Here is a 24,274-nt window from a genome sequence, read left to right as displayed (position 1 = left end):
TGATGACATTGGTGCCCGCAGATGAAGCGAGCTGTAGGKGCATCACCGCCCACACAGATTTTTTCAGGTTCTCAAAGAAGATGTCAACAGTACAGTGCTGTGCACACAACGCTGTTCCTGGGAGSATGTGTGCAGGCAGCACACAAAGTACAGTCAGGATGTAGCCCAAGTCTGGATTTCTATTCCAGATGCAAGATCCTGCCACTACAAGCCAGATCTGTGCTAATGTGTTGGAGCACAGACATTTGTCAGCCCACGTACACCCCTTCCAGAAGGGACACAGAGTTGGTGTTACCACTTTTATTGTGTGGAAAGAGTTAAGTTAGTCTTTATCCACTTAAAAATACTTTTCTAAGTAGACATGTCAGACTGGAAAGATAAAAATCTTCCTGAGACTTCAAGGCATCGTTTTAAATGCACACATCCTCTTTATTTCCTACAAGACGAAGGGACAACTTGCAACACCAATTTTTACATACTACTATTCTAGTAAGTAGCTTAAAAGCCAGGCTGGAGCTATCTGATGGAACTACAYGAAGTCTCCCCAGGAAGAATCTCTCTCTCAAGAGCTGGCAGACAGAGATAAACAGCTACAAGACCCTCCTGCTCTAACACAAAGAGCCATGTCAAAAATATGGCTGGATGGACGTGTTGTGCAATAATGCTCTCAGCCTTGGAGGACAAACCAGGGGCGCACAGGAGTAAGTGCTAAGCAGAAGCACTGTGGGCAAAAGAAAATCTTTTGTGAAAGCTCTGTATTTAGCAAACTGCTTTATGGCTCAATCACATTTTAGGGCACTGTGGAAAACATCACCTGGCTTTGAAACAGTGATCTTTGGGGATTAACAYCCTTTTCACTACTTCAGATTCCTCTTCTGTTATTTGCTGGATGYTTCTGAATATCTTTCCAAAAGCACAGGAAAGAAATGCAATATGGAAAATAAAGCTAGGATTTTATTTTTTACCTTTTTGACTACGCTGAGTTTGTCTGGCGCGTGATCAAAAAGTGTGTCAAAGGCATCGCGCTCTGGTTTGGGGGAAAAATAATAAAAATCAAAACACCTTCAACAGTCAAGTATGGGAAGCAGGTTACCTGTCCAAAGCTTAAAGGTTTTTTTCTTCAGAAAGTCACATAACAGACCCAGGCTACAAGTCAGCACTCTATTTTGGWGTCTGCCTACATGCCAGAGCAAACTGCCCTAGAAATTTTAGAGGCAACTGAAAATAAACATATTCACTGATTTCCCTCTTCTGCCATTCATAATTGGTACACAAAATATGCGGGCRAAAGAAAAATTAAAATGATACACAAATTCTGAGTAAACCTCAATCCCAACCTAAACAATAGCTCCGGTTACATTCACACTCAGTGTCAAATTCAGATATTAATCTGGTCAATTTAAAATTACTGATAGTACCCCTGACATCAGTGAAGCTTAAACTGAACTCAAGTGAATTCTGATCCAGCTGTGTATGAAGAGCAAATCCTATGTACAGCAAAGAGATTTAAATTGTTACCACCTTCAAAGCACTGTCCATCAATATGTAATCCAATCTGTTTTCAACATAGTTTTTAACAGCTTTTCCATGATCAAATGCTTTTTATTTACAGAACACATTTTAATAGTCTCCTAYTGTTAAATAAACAAACATTTATTATCTAAATTCCTGCGGTATCTGAAGATACATTATTCAGCCCCTGTAGCTCCCTGACATTACTTATTTTTCAAGTATCTTTTTAATATTKAATGTAGATACACTGCAAGAGGAGAAATTATAGTGTTCACATACTATAATGGGCAAATAAAGAAAATAAATACTTATTTTTCATTCTTTACAGGAGCACACACCTCTAAAATGAGAAATTACTTAATGCCACTAAAAAAAATAAATGCAAAAGGCAATCTCTTGGCATCAACATCAGAAAAGTGGGTCTTGTTTAGAAGCCCAGACACACTTGGTAAGGCCTGAAGTCTAGCAAATACAGAGGAGATAAGACACTCCATGCAGAGGAATTAGAGAGGGCTGTTTGCTGAAGGTGGATAGATAAACAGAGCTCTTGGACCTTTTGCCACAGCCCTTTGCTTCAGTGGTTTTCACGTATAAATTAAATGGTCATAACATGAAAAGGTTGTAACTCCCATTGCATGGAATTGCTAAACCCATTGTCTAGAAAAAGAAATTTCTGAAAGAAAGAGTCTAGATTTCTGTGCCTGACACAAATGAAACAAAAAAAATAAATAAATTCAGAGTATATTTTGTTACTTACCAAATCTTCCCATCATCATCCTGYAAGTCAGAGCAATCAAAAACATTATGTTAGTTCATGAATAATCAGTTTGGGAAGACAAGAGCATGGCTTTGRCAGATGTTTTCCTGCAATATGCAGAGGGCCAACCACTTGTGCAAACTCAGGGGCTGAGCACATCACAGAACAGACCCAAAGTGCTGCAGAAATGGCCCCAACAGAACAGCAGTGATGTCAGGGAGATCCGTTTGAAACTGATGGAAATGCTCAATTACATTTTACACAAAATTATGACTTGTTATCCATCACAATTTGTATGAAGAAGGGTGAATGAATAAATGTGCTGGTGTGCACATTTTCCACAAATGTATAATCATCAGATACTAAACCCCAGCTTACAGGCAGCAAARCCATCTGTCTCACTTTAACCTGTTTCCTCTGAAGAAAACATACACTATATCTGAATATTATGTAAATAAAACTGCCACATATGAAATACATRCACAGCCAGTGACATCATCAGACATATGAAGATGTTTATCAGCTGAGAATCAGACCCTAATTTGAACAGAGGAATCTGAAAGCATTCAGTAAATGCTGGATTCTGCTGACCACTGCACATTCCATAGGTGTATTTGTATCTGGATATGCAACACGTTGAACAATAAAGTTCTCAATATTGTGTAATTATCAAATAAATTCATAAAATACATCTATAAACACACATGCAAATCTGCAAGCATCTTTCTTGCTAAAAAATGTCTAAGCCCCAGTCTGCAGATTACATCTTGCAAATCACATCTGGAAGAGTGAACAAACTCACTGCACTGTTCAAGATCATAGGACAGAGGGAAGGAATTCTGACCCACAAACGTGAGCCAGAGCTCTGATCCTACAAAAACCACWGTGAGATCTTTAATGTCCACACAGAGACATTATGATCTCATTTTTGAGTGTTTCCATCTGAAAGATCTTCCCCACTAAGCACCACATGGAGCTTCATTTATCTTCAAAGCCATGGGAGGCTGAGCCAACTCTACAGGGAGCCAATACACTGATAAACTGAGCGAGGGCTCGTGTAAGCCCCTCTTAGAAGAGCTGCCTTTAGGCCATGTGAAGGAAAATCTCAGCTTTCAGCTGAAGACAAAATGCATGTCCTTCTCCTTATAAAAATGACTGGAAAAAATATAAAGCAAAGTAATCTGGTGCAAAAACTAGGGAGGGAAGAGGTTTATTTACTTAATTTATTTTTGCTGAGCTCTTCTGTCTTTAAGAGTTTTAACTATCACTTCCGTTTTGAGAGGTAAGCCAAGGAATTGCTTTTTGTCAAACTAATTCTTCCCCAAAATATCTACACTTAGCCCTTCATTTGACAGAGAAAACAGGACTAAGCAGAAAGCAGATATTTAGATATACATGTATATATATATAGCTACATMCACCAGGCAGGGGAAACAGAGACAAAGAGAGGTCACTTTCTGTTAAAAGTATTTAAGACACAAGAATTTCCAGAGGACACTTCTCCTTTGTAGCATATTCCCAGAGACCAAATCATAYAGTTAAAAAAAGCCCCACATGAAGGGATTTTGTGAATTTGGCAAGGATGGRGCAAGGTTAAATTTCTCTCTCATCTTTAGAAATGGTCTCACATCCTGCACCGAAGCGTTTTGTGCTTACTCTGTCGTGGTTGTCAGCTCCTCCGAAACATGAGTGGTCTGAAGGAGGCCTTCACGTTTCTGGAAAGGAAGATRGAATTAGCAAAGGAGAAGCTCATCAGRGGCTCACTCAGCAGCATTCATGCCTTTCTGAACACCAGAGGACAGAAYTGGGTGAAACACTCTCACTACATTTCACAGAGGTGAAAAAGCTGGCACAGGAGGAGTGGCATTGATCAGGCTGACAGCCAAAGGGATGTTTGGGAAATGCATTTATACACCTCTGTTTGCAGCCAGCCACCTCACTAACAATCCCCCTCCTCAGACCAGAGGTAACAGCACGCCTGGAACACAACTCAGAGACTGTCAGCCCATCTTCCATCCCCAGAGCAGCCGATGGTGCCGTGGTGTCAAGCAGCCATGTGGAGCCTGACCCTCCAGAGGGGTCTGGGACTGAAATGACACAGATGCCTGCACCCAGGCTGAGGCTCCAGGGGGCTGGCACAGCTCTCCTAGAACAGGCTTGGCACTGGGGCCACTGGCATGGACACATCCCCCAAGGAAACGCAGGGAGCACGAGAAGCCCAGCTCATGATTTCACAAGGAATTGTATCTCCCTGGTACAGTGTAGTCCCTCGGTGGCATAATTCTCTGCACAAATAAAGAGTCTCTAACCCAGAGGACCAGCATGTGTTGAGACCCAGTTTCAAAACACCTCAGAGGCTGGAAGTGCTTTRTCTGAGTTAAAAACTTGTTAAACAGCTCTATGGGTTCCTTTCAAAACTATGCCTGAATGAATTCCTTTCCTCCCTTCTCCATGTTCAAAAAGCTGACAGAAAGAGCTCAAATCTCAGCAGCCATCTAGGAACAGATCTGTCACAATGACTTAGGGAAGGGCTCATAAAGCTTTCAAGTTCAGGTGAGCAGGGAAACCACCCCCCACCCCAAGCACAAGCTGTGTACACATTTACCATCTCAGCTGTTTTCACCAGCTGGAGCCCAGGCAAGAACTTAGAGGAAAACAGTTTAGAAGAGAAGCATATCCTTCCCCAGAWGTAATCTAAAAAATGAGATTTGAAGTCTAAAAACCAGCAAGAAGAACTGCTGCCCTTCCACCCCTCAGTCAAGAAATGAGGGCAAGCAGAGCTGGTGGAAGGGACTGAGCCTGGCTGGAGGCATGGGGGGAGCTTTTCCATCTCCGTGCCCCCTGGGCTGGGTGCTGCCAGCTGCCACATCTCCACAGCCCCCACTCCACTATCACACTTCCATCTCATCCTGCTCCCCCAAGGGAGCCATGGGAATGGCACCGGGAGGTTTGGGGGAAAAAGCCAGGATGACAGCACGGATGGAAAAATGAGGAAGCAGCTGACAGGGCAGGATTTTCTTGCACACAAAATAATGCTGTCTTTATTCCATCCCATCATGCTTCTGCTTCATGAACAGAGGGCTCCGGACCTTGCAGGCACCCCGCAGCCCAGGGAGAAGATGCTGTAACCTGTGAACAAAACCTCAGCAAGTGACGACTAGTGAGTAATGCCTCCACATGTCTGGTAAGAAAGAGGAATGGATTCCAGCACTGACTCCTCAGCTGGTGGAAAAGGAAGCACTTCTCTCCCTCTGAGGCAGCTGAGCATGCTGCTCTCACAGCAAGCCTAGSTCCCTTGACCTTGCAATCCAAAAGCAAATGTCACTCCTTGATAAAACTTTGATTCCTTCCACCACTGGCACCAGACACATTTATTCTTCATCCTGCCTTGCCTCTGACCTTTCAGAGTCAAACCAAACTAAGAGGAATTACTGTAAAAACACCCCAGCTCTCCCAGCAGCACCAAGGTGYTGGTGTTGCATGCTGCAACTTTAAAAATGAGGAAGAAGCAAGCTAAGCACAAAAGATGACAATTCCTGAGCCTTGTAAAAATAACCAACACAGTGAGCCTTAAAGACAACTTGCACACTTAATTCTGGGAATTTTTTTTGTTTTCCTGAATTAAGGTATTATTTCACCATGCAAGCTTACATTTCAAATCACAGACAGAAGAATCAGCTAGAAAATCTCAGTATTTTCAGTTCTCACTGGAAGCAATACTGAAACCAAGAGTTTCTCTCYTCCCTGCCCTCACTGAGGAGGGCTAGAATGACAGTCATATGTTGAATGACATCAGCATTTTTAATTWAAAAAAACCCAGGACCTTAAGAAACTCTCAGTCTGTCATCTCAAGATGATTAAGGAAGATAAGAATTCAACGGAAGGGCAGAATCACCACAGAACTGGAGATCTGGATACTTTCCATTCATCAGAAAGCTGTCAGAATTTTATCTCACTTTATGGATCAGGACAGTGAAAGTAAGAGAAGAAAGAGCCCCCAACACTGACACAAGCCCACAAGGTGTTCTGCATTGCTCTGGGATGGGCTGTGGAAATGCACATAACTTGGCTGAGCAGTAACTTGCTAAACCAATTTATTTCCATGATGTAAGCAGTCCTTTTGGGCAAGAAGCACCTCAGGGACCTGCACAGCATGAGGACAACTCAACAAAGTTGATAAAAACAATTGAAGTCATCTGTGAAAATGAGACTTAATTAGTTTTGAAAATGTCAGTGTGGGTGCGTTCTTACACCACACTCCCACAGCATCTTGCACAGTTTTCTTGTGACAGGGTCAGTTCTGGAAGACTTGTACAAAAGTCATTCAAACTGTTTATTTAGCCCCTCAAATATATATCCAAACAAAAATATCCATTTAAATGAAAACCTCTCAATTAATACCTGATGTTAACTGTGATCTATTTTGACAGAATCCTAATCATTATGTGGATACGTAACAAGAGGTCATTTAACAATAAGTTGGCAATATATATATATAACAATAATGGCAATAATCTTCTTAATAGTAGTTTTCTTACTTGGATTAGGAACAACATTAACCTCATTACCATTCTGTTTGTCATTAGTATAACAAAAGCTAAACAAAGTCCATTTAAGGAGATCTGTTATAGAATCAGTATGTATTTTCAGGCCGGATTATGGATGCTGAACTACAAAAACTCAGTTTGCCAAACCATATGGCACAAGTTCTTGTTCCAGAACAAACTGTTTCATACTGCCCCTTGCTTTCCATTTAAATAAACAAAGCTGAGGAGTTGCAAGCTTTTCCCAGCAGTGGGTTAGGGGCCTCCTCTTGCACAGGGCCAGCTCATGGGGCCAGAGCTCACAGCCAGCAGTGGCCACGACCATCCCCAAGACTCCAGGCTCCGGGTCCAAGAGCAAGAATTAACCCAACTCTCACTGTATGTGACACCCCCAGGCACTCCCTTAGAGACACAGATGTTGCTCTCTCTCTCTTCCTTAGTTTCTTGTCTGTCTTTATGTCACCCTGTCATCTTAGTCTCAAGATCCAGGGACTCYGGTGAACCCGATGGTGTCTCCTCTATATCCCTCCAACAGCAAAAGAGGTGAAAATCTCCACAGCCTTCCCTCTGCTGTAGAGGTGAAGGGTTCTGAAGGGTTCTGAACAAAGGATGAGGAAAGGGAGGCTTTACCTCTCTACCTAATGTTTTTTTCTAATTTAGCAGTTGCAAAATTCACTTCACTGTACTGGGCAGAAGGAGGTTTTGAGGATCAGGGTATCATAGAACAGCTGACCAGCTTCTACTTACATCTTCCTCCTTATCTTTCCAAGACAGACAACAGAAATTTAAAAAGAAAACAGTSTCCTATTTACATTCATGTTACTTTATAACTAACTCACTGTTCTCAAGTTCTCACTGTTCCTAACTTCAGTTCTGAAAGAGCTAAAGCAGCTCAAAATCATCTCCTATAGATAATATACACATTTATTGTGAACCAGTAAGTATTCATCAATTTCTCATTTACATCACACCCTGAACCTTTAGAGCATCCAGGCACAGCCTGGAAAACATCATTACTTAATTATAAAGCAAAATGAGGCTCATCTAATCAACCACCCTGCATCTTGTAATGGGATCCACATTTTCAAAACAGAGTGTGAGATCACTTTATCTTCTTTACTGTTGAAAGGAAACTGCCTGCAGCCTGGCAGCTGGGACAGTGAATGGCTCTTGCACTGAGTGCCACAGCCAACAGGCCCAGCAGGAACAGAGTGACAGCTGGAACACATCTGCCTGGGGGTCAGCAGCTGGGACAAAAACTGGGTCCCCATGTYACAGACATGCGAAGACTTCACTGGGGTAGAAGGCAAGGAAAAAGCAAAAGTACAGACACTTGAAAGCAGAGTCTTGGTAGAGGGAAACAATCAGCACCAAGCAGAGAAAGAAATAACTACAGCAGTATCTAGGGCAGGGGGGAAGCAGTCAGGGTTCCTTAGGTCAGATCTCTCTTCTCCATATCTAAGAAAAGCTAACAAAAACACAAAACTGTGAAAGCAATGATGAAAGTCTCTAGGACACGCCAAAGAAAACAACAAGTGAAGTCATCAGGSAAAAACAACACTGCTAACAGGCATTCCAGACTAGGGAGATTCTGTGTGCCGAAACTCCTTTCTGTGCTGTTTGTGTTTCAGTGGCTTCTCTACAAAAAACTGCAAGGCAAAAAAAAAAAAAAAATGCACTAAAGTGACAGAAACGACAGGCCCAATGCTCCCTCTCACAAAATCCCATCGCACACTTACAGCTTGCTGTTGCAGTAACACGTGGGGTCCCAAACACTCTGAAGATGGGCTGCTCTCGGGGTCACATTTAAGCATTTGCAATCCCAAAATGCATCCCTGGGCATGTGACTCCACAGYAACCAGGACACACATTTTCCAAATGACAAAGACAGGAGGCAATGGTGGGACAGCCCAGCAGTGCAGAGCCCCATCTGCTGCTGCCAGGAGTCGGTACTCACCCGCACAACCACCACCTGCACCGCCACGTGCTCGGGCAGCCGGATGGGAGCMCGGAAATGCATGGCCAAGGCCACCAGCAGGTGAAGGATGGAAATCAGATTCTTGCCATGGATGGCTGCAGGGAACAAGGGAAATCAAGCAAAACAATACTGAAGAGTTATTTTAAACAAACAGCTCAGCGGAAAAAAAGCAGTGAAAAATGCTTTTGGTCAACACAGCCTCTTTTTTTTTTGTCCTTCTCCCTCTTTTTCCTGAATTAGTAAGGCCTACAGTAAAACTTTGCCAGGTAGCAAAGCCTAGATTCAGCCATTCCTTTAAGCCTGACTTACAAGCCCAAACCCTTCCACTCCCTCTCTGATTAACAAAGAGAGGCAGACTCAACCACTTGCTGTTCACTGCACTGGAGAACACTGGAGAAAACTGGAGAAAACTGTTCTTAGCAGACTTCCTAAGTGATATCACACTTTCTGAGACAGAAAACATTACAGAGTCCTTACAGTCAACATTCCACTTGATGGTCCAGCCATGGGGTCGGAGTAAATCATGGACAGCTTCCAAAACTGTCTGCAACTTCTGTTTCTGACCAATTTCAGATTGCGTCACCTCTGCCACATTCAGTTTACGGTCAGCCAGTTTTTCTGCATTTGGAAAAAATAAAAAACAACAGGCAAAACCAGATTAGGCTGCATGAAAATAACAAGCACAGACCACTGGGTAGAACTGKAGTCCACTAGAACATTTCTAAGAGAATTTTTTTCCTTGGAAGTAAAACTTTCATCAGTGTGTCAATTCCAATAAAAATGCGACAAAACTGGTAAAGTCTGGCTGAACATGCTCATCAATCAGGTGTCAAAATATGTAACAACTTCCAGCTAGACATCAAGTTAGCGGCAATTAATTATACCTCCCAATTTCCTTCACTGCAGAAAAGCATTTGGCAGCACACAACCTTCACTACACAAGGAATCTGCACAGATGTAAAGCACTGCACACAGAGCTAATCGTTGCTAACCGATTTTAAATGCCTGTGAATGTTCCTCAAAACACCAGACAGTCAAGGGGCAGAAAACCCTGCAAGCAGCACCCTTCAGCAGAAAACACGCAGAAAACCCTGCAAGTAGCACCCTTCAGCAGCAGYGGGGAGCCAGCAGCACCAGGTCTTCCTGCCCCACTGTGACCCCACAGCCCAGCCCACTCTTGAAAACCTGTCCAAAGTGAGCTGAGAGCAGTCTGCCTAAGAAGCTGTGTGGATTTACATGGCACTGGAAGCTCAAGTCCCTCTGTTTGCCAAAAGCATCCCCATAAATCCCTGCACGATCCTAAGTCTTCTCCACTGTGCTTCYTGCATCAACACACACATTGCAAAGATGGAAGTGGCTGCAAAATCCCAAATACTCACCCGAGCATATCCCTTCATGTATCATTCACACAGAAGTGCCCATTTTGAGTCATGCCTGCTGCCATGCATTCTCTTTTTCCCCCTCRAAAGTAGTACTACCAGGGCCTCAAAACAGCTCTCAGCCCAAAAGCTTTCAAAAGCAAACTRTACTGACAAAATTTTGGACCACACTCTTCTGCTTGGTTCCCCACTGTAAACACCAATCTCTTCACGCTTTTCCAACCAATATTTCAGCTGTCTGGACTACAGCTAGTCCATGAAACAGATACCTAGGAATCATCTGGATTTCCTCCTCTCTCAGCAGGCAGCCAGAGGAGAACAGATAAGAAGCTGAGGCTGCAGCTCTCASTGAAACCAAGCACCTCCATGGTGAGATAATGAGATATTGCACAGAGCTGTTGCTGCCTGCAGCTTTGGAACAGGTTAACTTTGTGCCCTTCCAGTCTTCAGAGTCACCTTCTCTTGTGTGGACTCACCCAGCAGCTTTTGCAGCACCTGCCCATCATAAAGGTCCTCYTCAAGTTGTTTGACAATGATTCTCTCCTCCACCAGCACATCGTTAATCCAGTCAATCAGAACCTGCAGGCACAGAAAAAGGAGATAAATGTCAAAAACCAAATGAAACATGTTCCTTTCATTCAAGGCAGTAATCAGGAATAGAAAACAGATGAAGTGCAAGCATATTTATGTATTTCTAAGAGATAAGATCTGAATTTTAAAAAATAGAACAAAAGTATCTCATTGTCCCCTGTTGCTCTTATTCAGATCTTGACAACAGGACAAAGCATTTTATCCCCAGCTATTGCAGAATACAAAAGTCCAGAATTAATGTCTTGCTCAAATGGGTCTGATAATCAGTTTACAATTTTAAAAGTTCCCATATGCTGTCTACTCTAACTACAAAAATCAGTTATCTGTAAAACCAGAATGAGAATAGAGGACCTTTAAAAAGAAAAGGAACTAAGTTAAGTTTTCCAGGTGCCAAAGAAGTAATTTCCAAACAGTTACAGGAAAACAAGCCTTGACTGCAGCTGGTAGTAATGCTCTCCTCYGATTTATCATTTGGAAAATTTAATTGTTTTTGCAAAAATAACACAGTTCTGTGGGAAGAGATACAAAGTTAATTCTTGCTACTTCATTGGCTCCATAAGAAGAGTATTGTCAATCATAGACATGAGAAATCCATTAACTGGAGCCACCTAAAACAATAAGCTTCATTTAAAGATTCTGAAATTTTTAATTTGCATAATATAAAATGGTGGATTCCTTAAATTCACTTTCTGATTAGACCCCATATTTCTGTCTCTTCTTGGCAGTTGTGATGGCTAACAAAGTTTTGGGGTTTTAATATGCAAGAGATTGTGAAACAAAAGCAAATAACCAAAATACAGACAGGCTTGCAGAGGAAAATACCCACCTTGGGAATCCTAGGGAACACAAGCATTTGAATGTGTTGGTCATGAGAACATTTAAGTTATTTAGCCTGGCTACTGATGTTCCTTCAACCCAAAAAACTCAAATTAATTTTGTTAAGCTTAGTGAGCACCAAGAAGCTCATAATGCAAACATGAAATCCTAATGCTTCATGCATCTCTAATCCATATCTTTAGTATTTCCAAAGCATGCTGAAAATATGCAGGGCTGAAAGTCAGCTCCAAAAATAGGAACAGTATGTAAATGGCAAATTTTAGCTGTGTGATTTGGTAACTGCTCAGTCCATGGAAAGCAAGGATCAGCATCAATGCCCACATATGTGAATCACTGTCCAGAGGGATTAAAGCTGAAGAATAAAAATTACTTCTCAGAACCCCTTTCTTTGAAAATAAAGGGGTTTTGGTTAATTATTTACTATTCAGTATCAGCAACTTTTGACACAAACGGTCTTCTCTCAAATAGGTACAGGAAGAGGGGAGGTGATTGAAGACACAGATACACAAGGATGTGCTCTACACCAGCAGTATCATCACCCCAATGCTCCCCTGGGACCTTGCAGAGAAAACCTCAGAACAATTGCTCTTCCTGCACTGCACCCTCASGATGAAGCAGTTCTCAGGATGTCTCCTCAGCAGCCTGTGGATCCTCCCTTCCCAGTCTTGCTCCTCTACATTTAAAGCTGGGATTTTGAAAATACCAGCTGCAATTGGCACAGGGCACCAAACCTTTGGATTTCCTTTGAAAATCCCAGATGGGATTAGGTCAGCACAGATTTTAGGCAGCAAAAGTGAAATGCAAGAAGATGCAGCCTAAACCAKTGAGCAGAGCTCTGTTCCCACGTGGGGAACTGCACTAGGAGAGAAAACTCCAATCTCTGTTCCTGTCTTTATCAGCCTTTGTCAGGGAATAGAAGGACATCTGTGGTAAACAGCTGGAGAGAGACATTAGACGAGTCTGCAAAGGATTACCACAGCTGGAAGACAATGAGAAGCACAATACCATCTTTAACCTCAAAAACTTCACCAGTGATACAGAAAAGTCAGACCTAGATAAGAAAACATCATCCAGAAAGACATTTTCAAAGGTGACTGCCCAATTCCATAATTATATATGCTTGACATATACAGACATTGATAGAAAGACAACTGAAGAAACCAAAATACTAAAAGGTTTAGATCTTCCATGAGATTTACAGAACAGACTTTCAAAACTTATCTGGAGCTCAGTTGAAACTATCATTTAATAATCAGATCCCATTACAGTCCCTGTAAGAAGAGGCTGGACTTCAGAAAGTCCTCAAAAGCTTTGTTAAAGGAAGACTCAAGACACTGAACTATTTTAAACCATTAATTAGTATTTTATTTTGTTTTCCCTATGCTGAATAGTACTGAAGTCAAAATCTAGAAAATGCCAAGGAATTAAAAATAAAAGAATAAAAAACCTGCAAGTACCATCTAATGTACGATCTAGCACCCGATTTCCAAGAATGCCGATACACAGGAATCACAGGTACAGGGTCTTAAAAAAGGGAAATACTTACACCATGTGCTAATTAAAATTGCCACAAAAATTTGTCACTGAAAAACTTTAGGCAAAAAAACTACAAAAAAAAAAAGAAGACACCAATTAAGCAGGTGCAGTCATAGGTATTTTATTAATTTAGCACCTGAATCAAAGAAAAATATCCCAAAAAACATTCTAATTTCTCTAGTATTCAGACTACAACTCCAGCTCCACTAGAAAAAGAGAATTTTCAATTTATATTTAAGGAAAAAAAAACATCCAAGTGTGGTTTTTTAACAGCTGTTAAAGCTGGCAAGTASTACTATTTAAAAAACCCCAAGCTTTGCTGATTTCTTGATTGTGTCTTATTTAGGAGTCTGGAAAAACTTTTCTGTATAGAATTGTTTTTAAACTTTTACAAAGGAAACACCACATTGCTTATTGAAACAAACATGCAGAAATCAGAAATACTTTCTGACTGTTCATGGAAAGTCAGCTCTCTCCAGTTCTTTGTAATTTCCCCTTCACAAAAAGACAGAAGCAGGAAATATTCAATAACCTGAATGTCTAAAAAATTTWAACATCCTTACACAAGCACACTGGTGCTTGGTGGGAAGCAGACGAGCTTTTCCCTATGCATGAAAATATGCTTAACCTCGATCTGTCTGGTCTCAAACTCCATTCCTTCATTCCTGTGCCTGCATTTCATACATCTGCAGCTCAGTATTTCATTCTGGGCGGATAGAAAGCTGCTTTTCTATAGCCTTCTATAGTATTTGGGGCTGGTGGTGTGATTTTAAAAATTTAATACCATATTCTGATGTCCTCAAAACCATGCCTGACATTTCACGCATAGCTGCACACATGAAAAAGCACTTTTGAACTAGGCCAAATGCTCAGACACAGGCATTTGTAAGTGGTAAAAATTCAGAGTTCAAGGGCATAAAGACCCCGCAGTCACCACTGCACAATGGTGAACAAAATGCAAAACAACACAAAATACATGAACACATCTGGCACAATGGGAAAACAGGAAGCCCAGCCACCAAAAAACAGCAAAGAAAGAACACCCTGGCTTGAATGACCCACTTCCCCTCAGCTTCTGGAAGAATTAGAAAGCAGAGATCAAAGGTATGAAACTGGCTTCAGGGCTGAGTATGGAAATTAGCAGCACAAATTCATATTCAGGCCTCTTGACTAAGCACAAAGCACTGGCATCCTGCAAAAAAGGGCTTCTCTTTGCCAAAAGCAGATCACAGAGCATTTAGGAAGCTCGGTTTCATGTGGTCACAYGTGAAACCACATGTCAAAGGACAGTGGCTTCATTTTGGTTTTCTCTTCACCTCAGTAAATCTAAAAAAGCCATAAAACTAGACACGGAAAAAGTTGGTATCTTCTAGGACAGTGAGTACTTTACTACAAATGAGAATGTTTACTCTTTTCAGGCAGTGTCTAGASCAGCAATGTTTGGATCTGTATAAAGTTTAGATGAGCCTTTTAAAGGCTAGAAGTTGCTGTAGTATCAGCCAATCTTACAGATGTCTTCACACTGAGGAAAAGCACCTTAGAACTGTGACTTTKGTCAAGGCATTTTCACATGAGACCCAACTGTTGTTCTAACATTTTGAACTCAATTAGCAGAACCTCTTTTTCACATATTTCCAACCAAAAAAATCGAAATACCGAAAAATCAGAAAYCCCTAGGAAATCTGCAACTTTTGTGAAGTGTTAAAGTGTCTTTTCAGAGTCTTTGATTCAATTCCTACAGCCTGTTAACCCTAACTGTGTTCAGAATGGCAATCAGCAATGAAGCTCTTGAAACCTCTACCCTTCCATCTTTTTACACAACACATAAAGAAACACACATGAACAACAAGGATTAACCTCATTTTCTTTAAGTATTCAAAAGAGAGCTAGAAGAACCCCCAAACACTATTTACAATTAGTGATATGGGTAAGAGCTAGGAAAACTTATATATTAATGAAAACTGAATTTTAATCAGATTCACAATAATATATAGAATAGACACATATCACAGGACATATCTGATCACAAACTAGCCCAAAACTATACTATTCAAATACTTACTATGAATTAGTTGGGCACCTGGCATATATTGGACAAGGAATAAAAGCTCACTCATTTCAGACATTAGAAACAGACCATTTTGTGAATAAAATACTCATACATACATACAAACAAAACCAGTAAACTCATATCTCTTTCCTTGATATGAATTTTCAGCTTCAGGTCTGTTCAGTCATGTACCAAATTTTGATTRCACAGAGAGCAAATGCAGTGAGTTAAAAAAGGCTGCTGGCCACAAAGRGAACTACGCTGAACACTTCATACTGACAAACTGTGAGTATTTTTAGAAAACTGTCTGTGGTGATAACAAACAACACTTCCAGGGATAATTTCAAACATGTTTCTCATCTGTGCAAGAAGACTTAAAGCAGATATTTTCACATCCCCAGCTAAGCAGCCTTCAACAAGGAGTATATTTGCTTTACTAAGAGTGAGGAATGAGGCTTTTTGTTGTTTTTCTTCTGGTGTCTGTACTACCACAAGGGCTGTACACTTTGTCCCTCTCAAGTTACAAAGGCTCTGTCAAAATCACTTCCAAATGCCCAAATCCACAATGCATATAATTCCTRTGGCATGAGGTTAGCAGAAATTAAACCAACATTTGGTGGAGACAAAGAGGMACTAAAGCAGCGTCAGCAGCAGATATCTCTGGTGCTTCTTTGTACTGAGATCCATTTACCCAACTGCATGTGACTGGCAGAAGAGAAACACTCAGCATCAATGATGGCATTGGCATGTCTAACCCTGGAGCTGAAAGGGATCTGGGCTGGCCCCAACAAAACCGAGTCCCACTGCCAACTTTCAAAAGGCATGAGGTTCTGCTGCTGCTATTGGCACATTCCTCTCTGCAGGGAAAGAGAGAGAGACCACTTGGAACTATAAAAACCTCCGTCTATTCAAGCTCCCTCTCCTCACTAGCCCGTGGAGATGTTTCCTTTCAGGCTCTGTGGGGCAGACACTTTCCTGCTGGCACAGCAATTCTCATCCAGCACTGTGGCTTAGGAAAATGCCATTAATCGCCAAAGAATGGAAAATGAGGAATAGACTACTCATTTTTTTGCATTATCCAAACTCTGTAATATAAAATAAATTTTGCCAGCATAATTCAAACCTCTCCCTGTCTTACAGATTCACATCAACAGAGTGTGAATCCACACCAACACTGCTGAAYCTCTGTCAAAACTCTAACTGCTCAGATGTATGCAAGTTAATAGCAATTACCTAAATTACACAGGCACTCTACAAAACACCTCTCTCCTTTGAGGATTATCCCAAGGAAACAATCTCCAGTTCCATGTTGCTCCCTGATCACCAGGCAATCCAGCTCCATTGGAACCTCCCTCCCTGTGCAAGACCCTGAACCTGACTGCAATACATTCAAACCCTTGAGTGCAGTTCTGGCCCTCATTTTCATTCCTCTTGAAGGTTTTCAGGTTTTTAATCTGAAAAATATTTAACTTAGCTGGACTATGACATCTAGGGAAGACTCAACAACTCGTATTAAACTCAGGAGGAAATTCACAATTTAAAAGCAATTGTGGTCTTGGTATCAAATCTCCTGAATCACAGAGTGCATCTGGTTCCTCCACTGCAACGATTCTTGTGCAGCTGATAGTATCACTGTTCMACTAACAGAGAAACCACATTACATTCTGAGAGGGTGATGCAAGGCCACTGCACCTTTGAGAGAATTAATGGATTTGGGTACTAACAAAGAAAGAATGTGCAGTCACTTAATTTAAAACCACAATGTAATCCTGGTGAATAACAGCAATTTGAGCACAGCTCCTTGCTAGACTCGGTCTGATGTGGTTTTGTGATCCTGTTGTTATTGCAGTGATAACAACAGATCCTGGGCCTGTTTTAAAGATGTACTAGGTGAGCAGTTTGCTGAGGCATYTTCTGAAGCAGTTTACTCCTGTAAAGCAGCTGTGTGCAGCCAGGGTGCATCAGGTCTCCAATTCAACCCCTCTCACAAAATGGTATACACTAYCCAAAATTTACATATCCACACAGATATAGCTGTATTGTTATTTCTAACAAAAATTATTTTCACCATTATTTTAAAGCAATAAAGGAAAAGTGAAGTGAGAAGTATAGCACCAGCACAAATACTTTTTTGAAAGAAATCACATTTGTTCAGGCTCGCCATCCCTTCTCTGCCTGCTCAAGCTTGCACTGTGTTAASCCCAACACCTTACTGCATAGAAAAGGCTCTCCTGAACACAAATCTTTCAAGATCAAATCCTCTGTCACACCARGCARGAGCTATGGACACTGGCGAGTCAGRAAGCCTCATTTAATATCAGCACATCTGGGCACACCTTATCAACACCTTGGGCAGGTGTCTCCAGCAACAGACAGAATGACTGGTCCCTGATCCAGCACAGGTGAACTGAGGGCAGAATGTAGGRCAAGAAGAATCTCAGTTCCAACTTTCCTGTGACACAAGAGGTCCCATCCTTGTCTCCTAACATACCCTTGCACTCATTTTAGTCCTACTCTTTCTTCTCCTGAAAGCTCACCAATGCTTTCCAAAGCTCCTTCCCAGCTTTCATAAACAGAAAGAACCTACATTTATGTGCTGGGATGCAGACAAACTCAACCCAAGCACTGATCCTTGCTGTGATGAWCACAAGGATATAAATGGATGACAGATCTTTACTCCATGATCAGCATGAAAACCCTTACTTTCAGCCTTTCCTTGTCTCTCTCACTGTTGCTTTTAGCCTTACCTTGTTGACTTTCATCTCAGCTCTCACAGGAACAAGTAGCTACTCCTAARCTGCATTCTTGGGTAACCAGCTTGCAAATTACCCCAGCTCACTAATTAAAATTTGAAGGACAAAATATTGATTTCCTACCTTGATCAGCTCCTTGAATTTGGGGTCTTCTTTTGAGTTAGGATCAATCATAGTGCGTTCCTCATTCTCCTCTGTTCAAGCAAAATGGGAAACCTCAGTGAGATCCACTTCAAATGTGCATTGCTGAAACTGCAACAACTCCTGCCCATGAAGGAGCTTGTGAGCTGATTGAGACATGGCAGTGCCTACTCATCCTCTGGCCAAGGGGATGTCCCATGAGCAAAGTGTCAGGCATTTTCAGAGACACACAGAAACAAAACACAGCCCCACTTCCCTAAACCAGGATTGTTGCCATTGACCTCCCCCTGCTCGGACCTTGCTGCATGCAGAATGCTTCAGGAAAATCCCYGTCCTCATGTGGGGCACATTCATAGTACCACACCAAAAACTGMAGTGAACTACATTCTTCCTTCTCCTCAGTTTGCATTTAATTTCTCTTTGAAAACATCTGTCCCAGCATCTGGAAGAATAGTGATCTTAATACACTACACTCAGTGCAGCTGCTGAGATTTGGGCTGAGTTCGTGCCTCCGCCCTCTGGTTCCCCAAAACTTGGGTCACACATGTGGTCCTAAGTGCAAGAATTCCTTAACCTTTGGTTATGCGTAAGGAATCAAATTACCCCACTTTATATCAACTGTACTTGTGCATGGGGGAAGAACACAAAATAGATTTCACAGTTGTAAGAACTTCTATTTCTTCTGCTGATGAGATGAGGAGATGTGAGAAGTGCTTTCTAATGGCCAGAAGGACAAGCACAAACATGAAGAGCAATTTTGAGAAGGGACGAAGTGTTGGTGGCAAAATCAACATGAGTTCAACAGGAACAACAACCAACCAACCTTTGGCAGAGTTATTTTCAGAACAGCACCTGTGGACATGTGTATCACATGGATGCATATATGCTACCATAGATTTGGATACCAGTATTTAGGGTGCAGCTGGAGCAGGTCCAATATCTGAAATGTCTCCCTGAACTCTAAATTTTATCTCCCTGAGTAGCAAGGTGGGAGCTGTGATCTAAGTCAGATCTGTGCCATTCAGTGGAGAGCAAACTCCGGCACTACACAACGGGGACATGAGGATGGGGGACAGTGGCACAGCTTCGAGGGGGGATCCATATCTGTTCAGCTAAAATAATTATTTGTGAACCCCATGGATCTATCTTTAACTGAGTCTAGACAGGATAAATAACCCTATTTTCCTACTGATTTCTAAATTCCTTCTACCAAGACAACAAAGGAGGGTTGTGGTGTCACCATTGGTCAGGCCATTGTCACACTGCTCAGTGGAACCCTTTAAACGTGGCAGTGACCAGCCTGCAGTGACTTCCCATTGCAGTGCCAGACTTCACTGCTGTCAGATGGGAAACATTACACACCCTGGACACAAGTCTGTCTATATAGTATTTAATAACCAGTATCTAACTGGTCACCTTGGACTTCACCCACACATTTGGGGTCAGTATTTTCCAGGGTTCTTCGCTTTTATTAAAAAAATAAGACATGTTGTCTGAACATACTTGAAACATTTTCATGAATCAATGAMAAAACCATTAACTCTTTTGCTGCTTCCCTCCCCCGCCCCATTCCTTTACTTCTGCATTACTGCCCAGGGTGAGTCAGACAGTCCACCACAAGGAAATGACATTCAGTATACACCCAAAACACCAACCATGAACAGGGGCTGACCCATAACGGTACATGATTCACCACAGAACGTGGGCTAACATTCACTGGTTCATGGCTTTGCAGGACAGGCCTTCGGRAGTAATCCTGCATCTTCTGAATTCATACACAGCATTAGTGGTATCCAGAAACCACTGCAGACACTCCTGATCTTTGCATTTCTGACTAATCTCCTAATCAGAAAATCCAAACTAACACTTCTCCGTTTTTAATTTACTGTTTTATTATTTGCCCTGAYGTTTGATTTACTGTTTTATAACTAGTTTCAACTAATTCCGTAGATTAGGAGACAAGCAGCCATCAAAGACTAAAGTGGTTTATTTTAGTAAGTTTTAAACAAATAATAAGTTTTATATTTTTGCTATTAAAATTATGCTGTTGCTCTTGTAGGGACTCCAAGTATGGTAATGGGGATGGACATGGGAGAGAGTCCATAAACAATGTTGTTTGTGTGTGCATAAACTGSTCTTCAAATTCCACTTAACCCTTCTAATTTCTAGTCTAAATGTAACATGCAAGGTTTTTCAATTGTCACATTCAAATCTCTCAGTTCCAGCTGGGCAATCCACATTCAGCACTGAGTGGCCACCTCCACAAACCACCTCTTGGTTTGGCTCTGTACACGCAACCTTTACCTAATAGTGTGTCTTCTGGATGGATGTCCACAGTGCTTGGGTTCATTGATGCATTGATGGCATTTTTGCCTTCTTCTTGGAGGTCACTCACTGGAGAGAAGAAAAAAAAAAACAGAAAGAGTGTAATAAAAGCAAAGCTGGTGTACGTGTAGGGGTTGGGGATGGTATTCATAGTAAGAGACAACATCTGGTAAATTCATCTCAACACGAGACCACAGTTTATGGCTTTCTTATGAAGAACTGCTGCCACAGTGGAAAATAAAATCAAAGTGGCATCCTTTAATAGTTTCCTATTAAACAGAGCTACCACAGAAGTGGCTGGAAACTTCTAGCAAGAAACCCAATTGTGTGGTAAGAACACGCTCAGAGTGCCTGTTTCTGCAGAAGAAAGGGGTGTGAGCTCTGCCTGCAGGCCCAGCCTAGAGCAGGCATCACACTACTAAAATAAAACCTAATTTTCTGATAGCACAACCACTATTCATCACCACCCTTTCCAGCTGCAGAACAGGARGAACTGCAGCTTGCTACTGCCTTTTAAATCCTTAGAGAATCCCAAACAGACCTACCAAATAAAGATCAAAATGTATTCAATTCCAGCAGTGCACTTGATAAAAGAGATGTGCCATGATCTGGTGAACAGAAATCTGAAATTTTGTGTTTAAGGCTCTTGTCTTAAACTTACAACTCTCATTTAGGAAGGCCAGGGAAGCATGCTTCATAAATAAAATGGATGTTAAAACACTTCCCTACATCCCTACATGGAAGGAACTAAACTTGAGGACAAATACTGAATAGCTCTTCAGTGTTTTCACAGAGCTTGACAGTAAGAAAAGCCAGCACCGTTGTAGCGCTTTCACACTCTCCAAGGCACATTTCCCCTCAAACTCAGATAACATTTATTATAAGGCATGATACTGAACTAGATGCATGTGAAATAGGAGAGCCAGAGAAACCATAACAGCCCCATCTTTTCAGTGATAGTTTTGTGTAAGCATGAACTAAAATGCCTTGTGGCAGCATTTGTGGTAGTGCAGTATCCTTTCAGCAAGCTCCAAGTCCCACACTCTTTTCAGGGAAAAGCAAGGACTGCCAAATAAATAAGGTTTGCTAGACAAACTTTTCTCAAGAAAGAAAAGGAGGGACACTTTAATAATCATTACAGTGTCCCGCAAGCTCTCCCTACAAGAGCAGTCATTATACCCCTGTCCCTTTGGAAAAACAAACCACAGGCTTGTCATTAGCATGCAGTCCACAAAGGWTCCAAAATCCTGCACCAGGACTTGCTGTTTTCCTGCCTAACAGAAGTGAAAATCACAGAGATCCTGCTGCCACAGACAGGACAGGGATGAAGAAACACTGCAACCCCCTCTCCTTCCCTCATAGAAAATTGAAACAGATGCTTAAAACAAGCTCTCACATTTCCTGATTGCACTCCCAAGAGGTTGTTTAATTCTGGCTCACAGCATTATACTGATCACCACTAAGATCCTCATTATGAAATGCAAGCAACAAACCCCAGACATGTATTTTGAGACCTGGTGGTTTATGCCCCACGGTTCCCAACTGCAAACGGAACACAATGTTCTCAGGCTGAGATTTAACCCCCCACTAAAGATGCTACTGAAGAAATTCTTAAGTAACCCTTTTCTACATTCCTTCTCATATTCTTGAAAAACTCCACAAACAAAATAAGTCAGAGAGCAAGAAGACCTCATRAAACAGATGAAACTAACTCTAACAACATGCCTTAGCCAGCCCTGTTTGCATTACTCCCAGCTAGAGCTTTTTCATCCCAACAACTCCTACACTGTGATGCTGCCAGGAGGCATAAAAAAATTTATGTGGAAGCTGAAGTTAGATTTTTAAAACCCTGCTAGGTCTATAAATGCCCAAACTTCAGTTAAGTCAGACTTACATCTAGAAAGAAGGCTCCTACTTCCAGAATAACACTCTTCATAATTACAGCATTGCTGTCATTCTGGGAATGCCAAGTGTTCCATAAGTTCAGGGCATCATGGTTCCCAGCCCTCTGCAAATGCAGAGGAGAGCAGTGAATACATGGCACAGCATATGTATATGAACAAAGTGATACATACATTTCAAGCCAGGATACTTTCAAWCTAGTTTAGCTCCATGTATTTCTCAAAAGTTCAATTAAGGTGGTACACTTAACTCTTTTATTTTAGTATAAAAATTATCTCTACTCTTCCTAACAAAAATACCTTGTGTCTGAGCAATTGACTAAAGTGAAAGAAAATATTAATGCAGATTTGTGTGATAAGCCCCCAYCCCTCAAGACATGAAGAACCACATAAAACCTTCATCCCTGTCTTCAGACCCAGGGAGACCAAAACATCCTCTCCTACCTCTGCCAGCAAAACAAGGCTCTACCAGCAGAAAGCCTCCCAAAGCTGCTGCCCAGGGAGAGCCCAGCACACCAGGCCCTCAAGAAGAGATTCCTGCTGCCAAGGAAGTGTTTCCTACCTCCTTTTTTGCGCCTCTTACACAGCAGTCCAGCCATCCCGGCCCCAGCAGCACAGACAGGTCAAAGACCAAGCCCATGGGATGTCTRAATGCTGACGGAGGGGCAGCAACCGGAGAAGGAGCTGCCACCTCCAGACTGCCAGACCCCCCTAATTTGGGCACAGTGACACGGGAGCAGGCACTCAGATCGGCTCCCAGCTGCTGGGGACAGGGGGCCAGGAGGGAGGACACAGCTCTTGGCTGTGGTCCCAGCCAGGATCCCTCCCTGTCCTGCAGAGAGCCAAGTGCCTGCCTTGGSCCACTGCTGGCTGCCTCAGAGCAGGGACCAGAGATGGTGCTTTCTCTGCATCCCCAGAAAGCCACCTGCACCCAGCTGGGTTCCCAAACTTCCCCCAAGGGACAGACGGGTTCACAGAGCCAGCACAGAGGAACATGGATTTGCCATGGATTTGCCAGGGCATTCCCCACACCCGCAGCACTCCACAAGCCTTTCACGCTGCGCTGGAACAAGTGCTGAGGGCTTTTTCCCTGCTCACTGCCCTCAGTATTCACTTATCGCTGCTGAGCAAAGACACAAAAGCAGGAACAGGAAACCGAGCCACAATGCTGGAAGAAAACCCATAATTGAGTTATCAGAGGCAGTTAATGTAATAGCCAGGATGGAGCAACAGGTACATTTCTGAAAAGAACCTGGTATTTTAATGCAAATTTACAACAAAGAATGGCTTTCAGCCCATGCTTTCACAAACCCAAAGGTACTGTAAGAGAGGATGGATATTAACAGGTTGGCAAGYGCCTCCTCGACTTTGTCCTGGCAGCAGTGGCTTTGCTGTGAGGTTTACACCAGAGCCATGCATTTGGCTGGCAGAGCAGAGCTGTGATTGCACAGGTTATAGTCATGYCAGGTGCCACATCAGGCATTTCTGCTCCTCACCTGCCCAGTCACAGGGCTCCTTCTCCACCCCTTCCCCTGTGGTGAGGGCACAGTTCTTTTGCTCCCGACCTGAGACTGGTGTAAAAGCCCTTTCTCTAAAGCCTGATSGTTCTGTTTCAGAGACCAGTCACAGCAAACCCGCAGCAGGGAAAGCAGGAAGGGGAAGGATACTGAGAATGGGCTGAAGCAGCATCACCAGGCTGCCAGAACCTTTCACCCTGGTTGTTTGCCCTTGCTGGCACATTGTGCCACACCGTGCCACATCAGGGCAAAGGCCTCCCTCAGATGTGCCAGCAGAACTGAATCCAGCAGCCCCAGCACCCAGGGAATGCTCTCCTGCCCATGAGGAGCCCATCCTGAGCCCCCACACAGACACTACTAAATGGTCACAGCCTTAACATGAAACTTGCCAGTGGTCTAAATGACTCAGCTGTGAACAAATCAGGTGTAACTCCAGGCACAGAAAGATGATGC

General features: G+C 42.4%; 1 protein-coding gene across 1 annotated transcript in view; it reads right to left on the bottom strand.

The window, feature by feature from the left end:
• Positions 1-24,274, bottom strand: part of PARVB (parvin beta) — a 51,741-nt gene that overhangs the window by 8,731 nt on the left and 18,736 nt on the right. Inside the window, exons 2-9 of the mRNA XM_057385503.1 lie at positions 20,383-20,472; positions 18,061-18,131; positions 10,647-10,749; positions 9,269-9,409; positions 8,771-8,886; positions 3,926-3,984; positions 2,270-2,289; positions 966-1,027 (exon numbers count right to left, since the gene is read on the bottom strand). Coding sequence (XP_057241486.1) covers positions 966-1,027; positions 2,270-2,289; positions 3,926-3,984; positions 8,771-8,886; positions 9,269-9,409; positions 10,647-10,749; positions 18,061-18,131; positions 20,383-20,472 — 662 coding nt within the window. The remainder of the gene's footprint in view (positions 1-965; positions 1,028-2,269; positions 2,290-3,925; positions 3,985-8,770; positions 8,887-9,268; positions 9,410-10,646; positions 10,750-18,060; positions 18,132-20,382; positions 20,473-24,274) is intronic.

The sequence above is a fragment of the Malurus melanocephalus genome, unplaced genomic scaffold (assembly GCF_030028575.1).
Source record: "Malurus melanocephalus ecotype Western Australia unplaced genomic scaffold, MMel_1.1 scaffold_16, whole genome shotgun sequence".
NCBI classification, from domain to species: domain Eukaryota; kingdom Metazoa; phylum Chordata; class Aves; order Passeriformes; family Maluridae; genus Malurus; species Malurus melanocephalus.
This window is presented reverse-complemented; position numbering and strand designations above follow the sequence as displayed.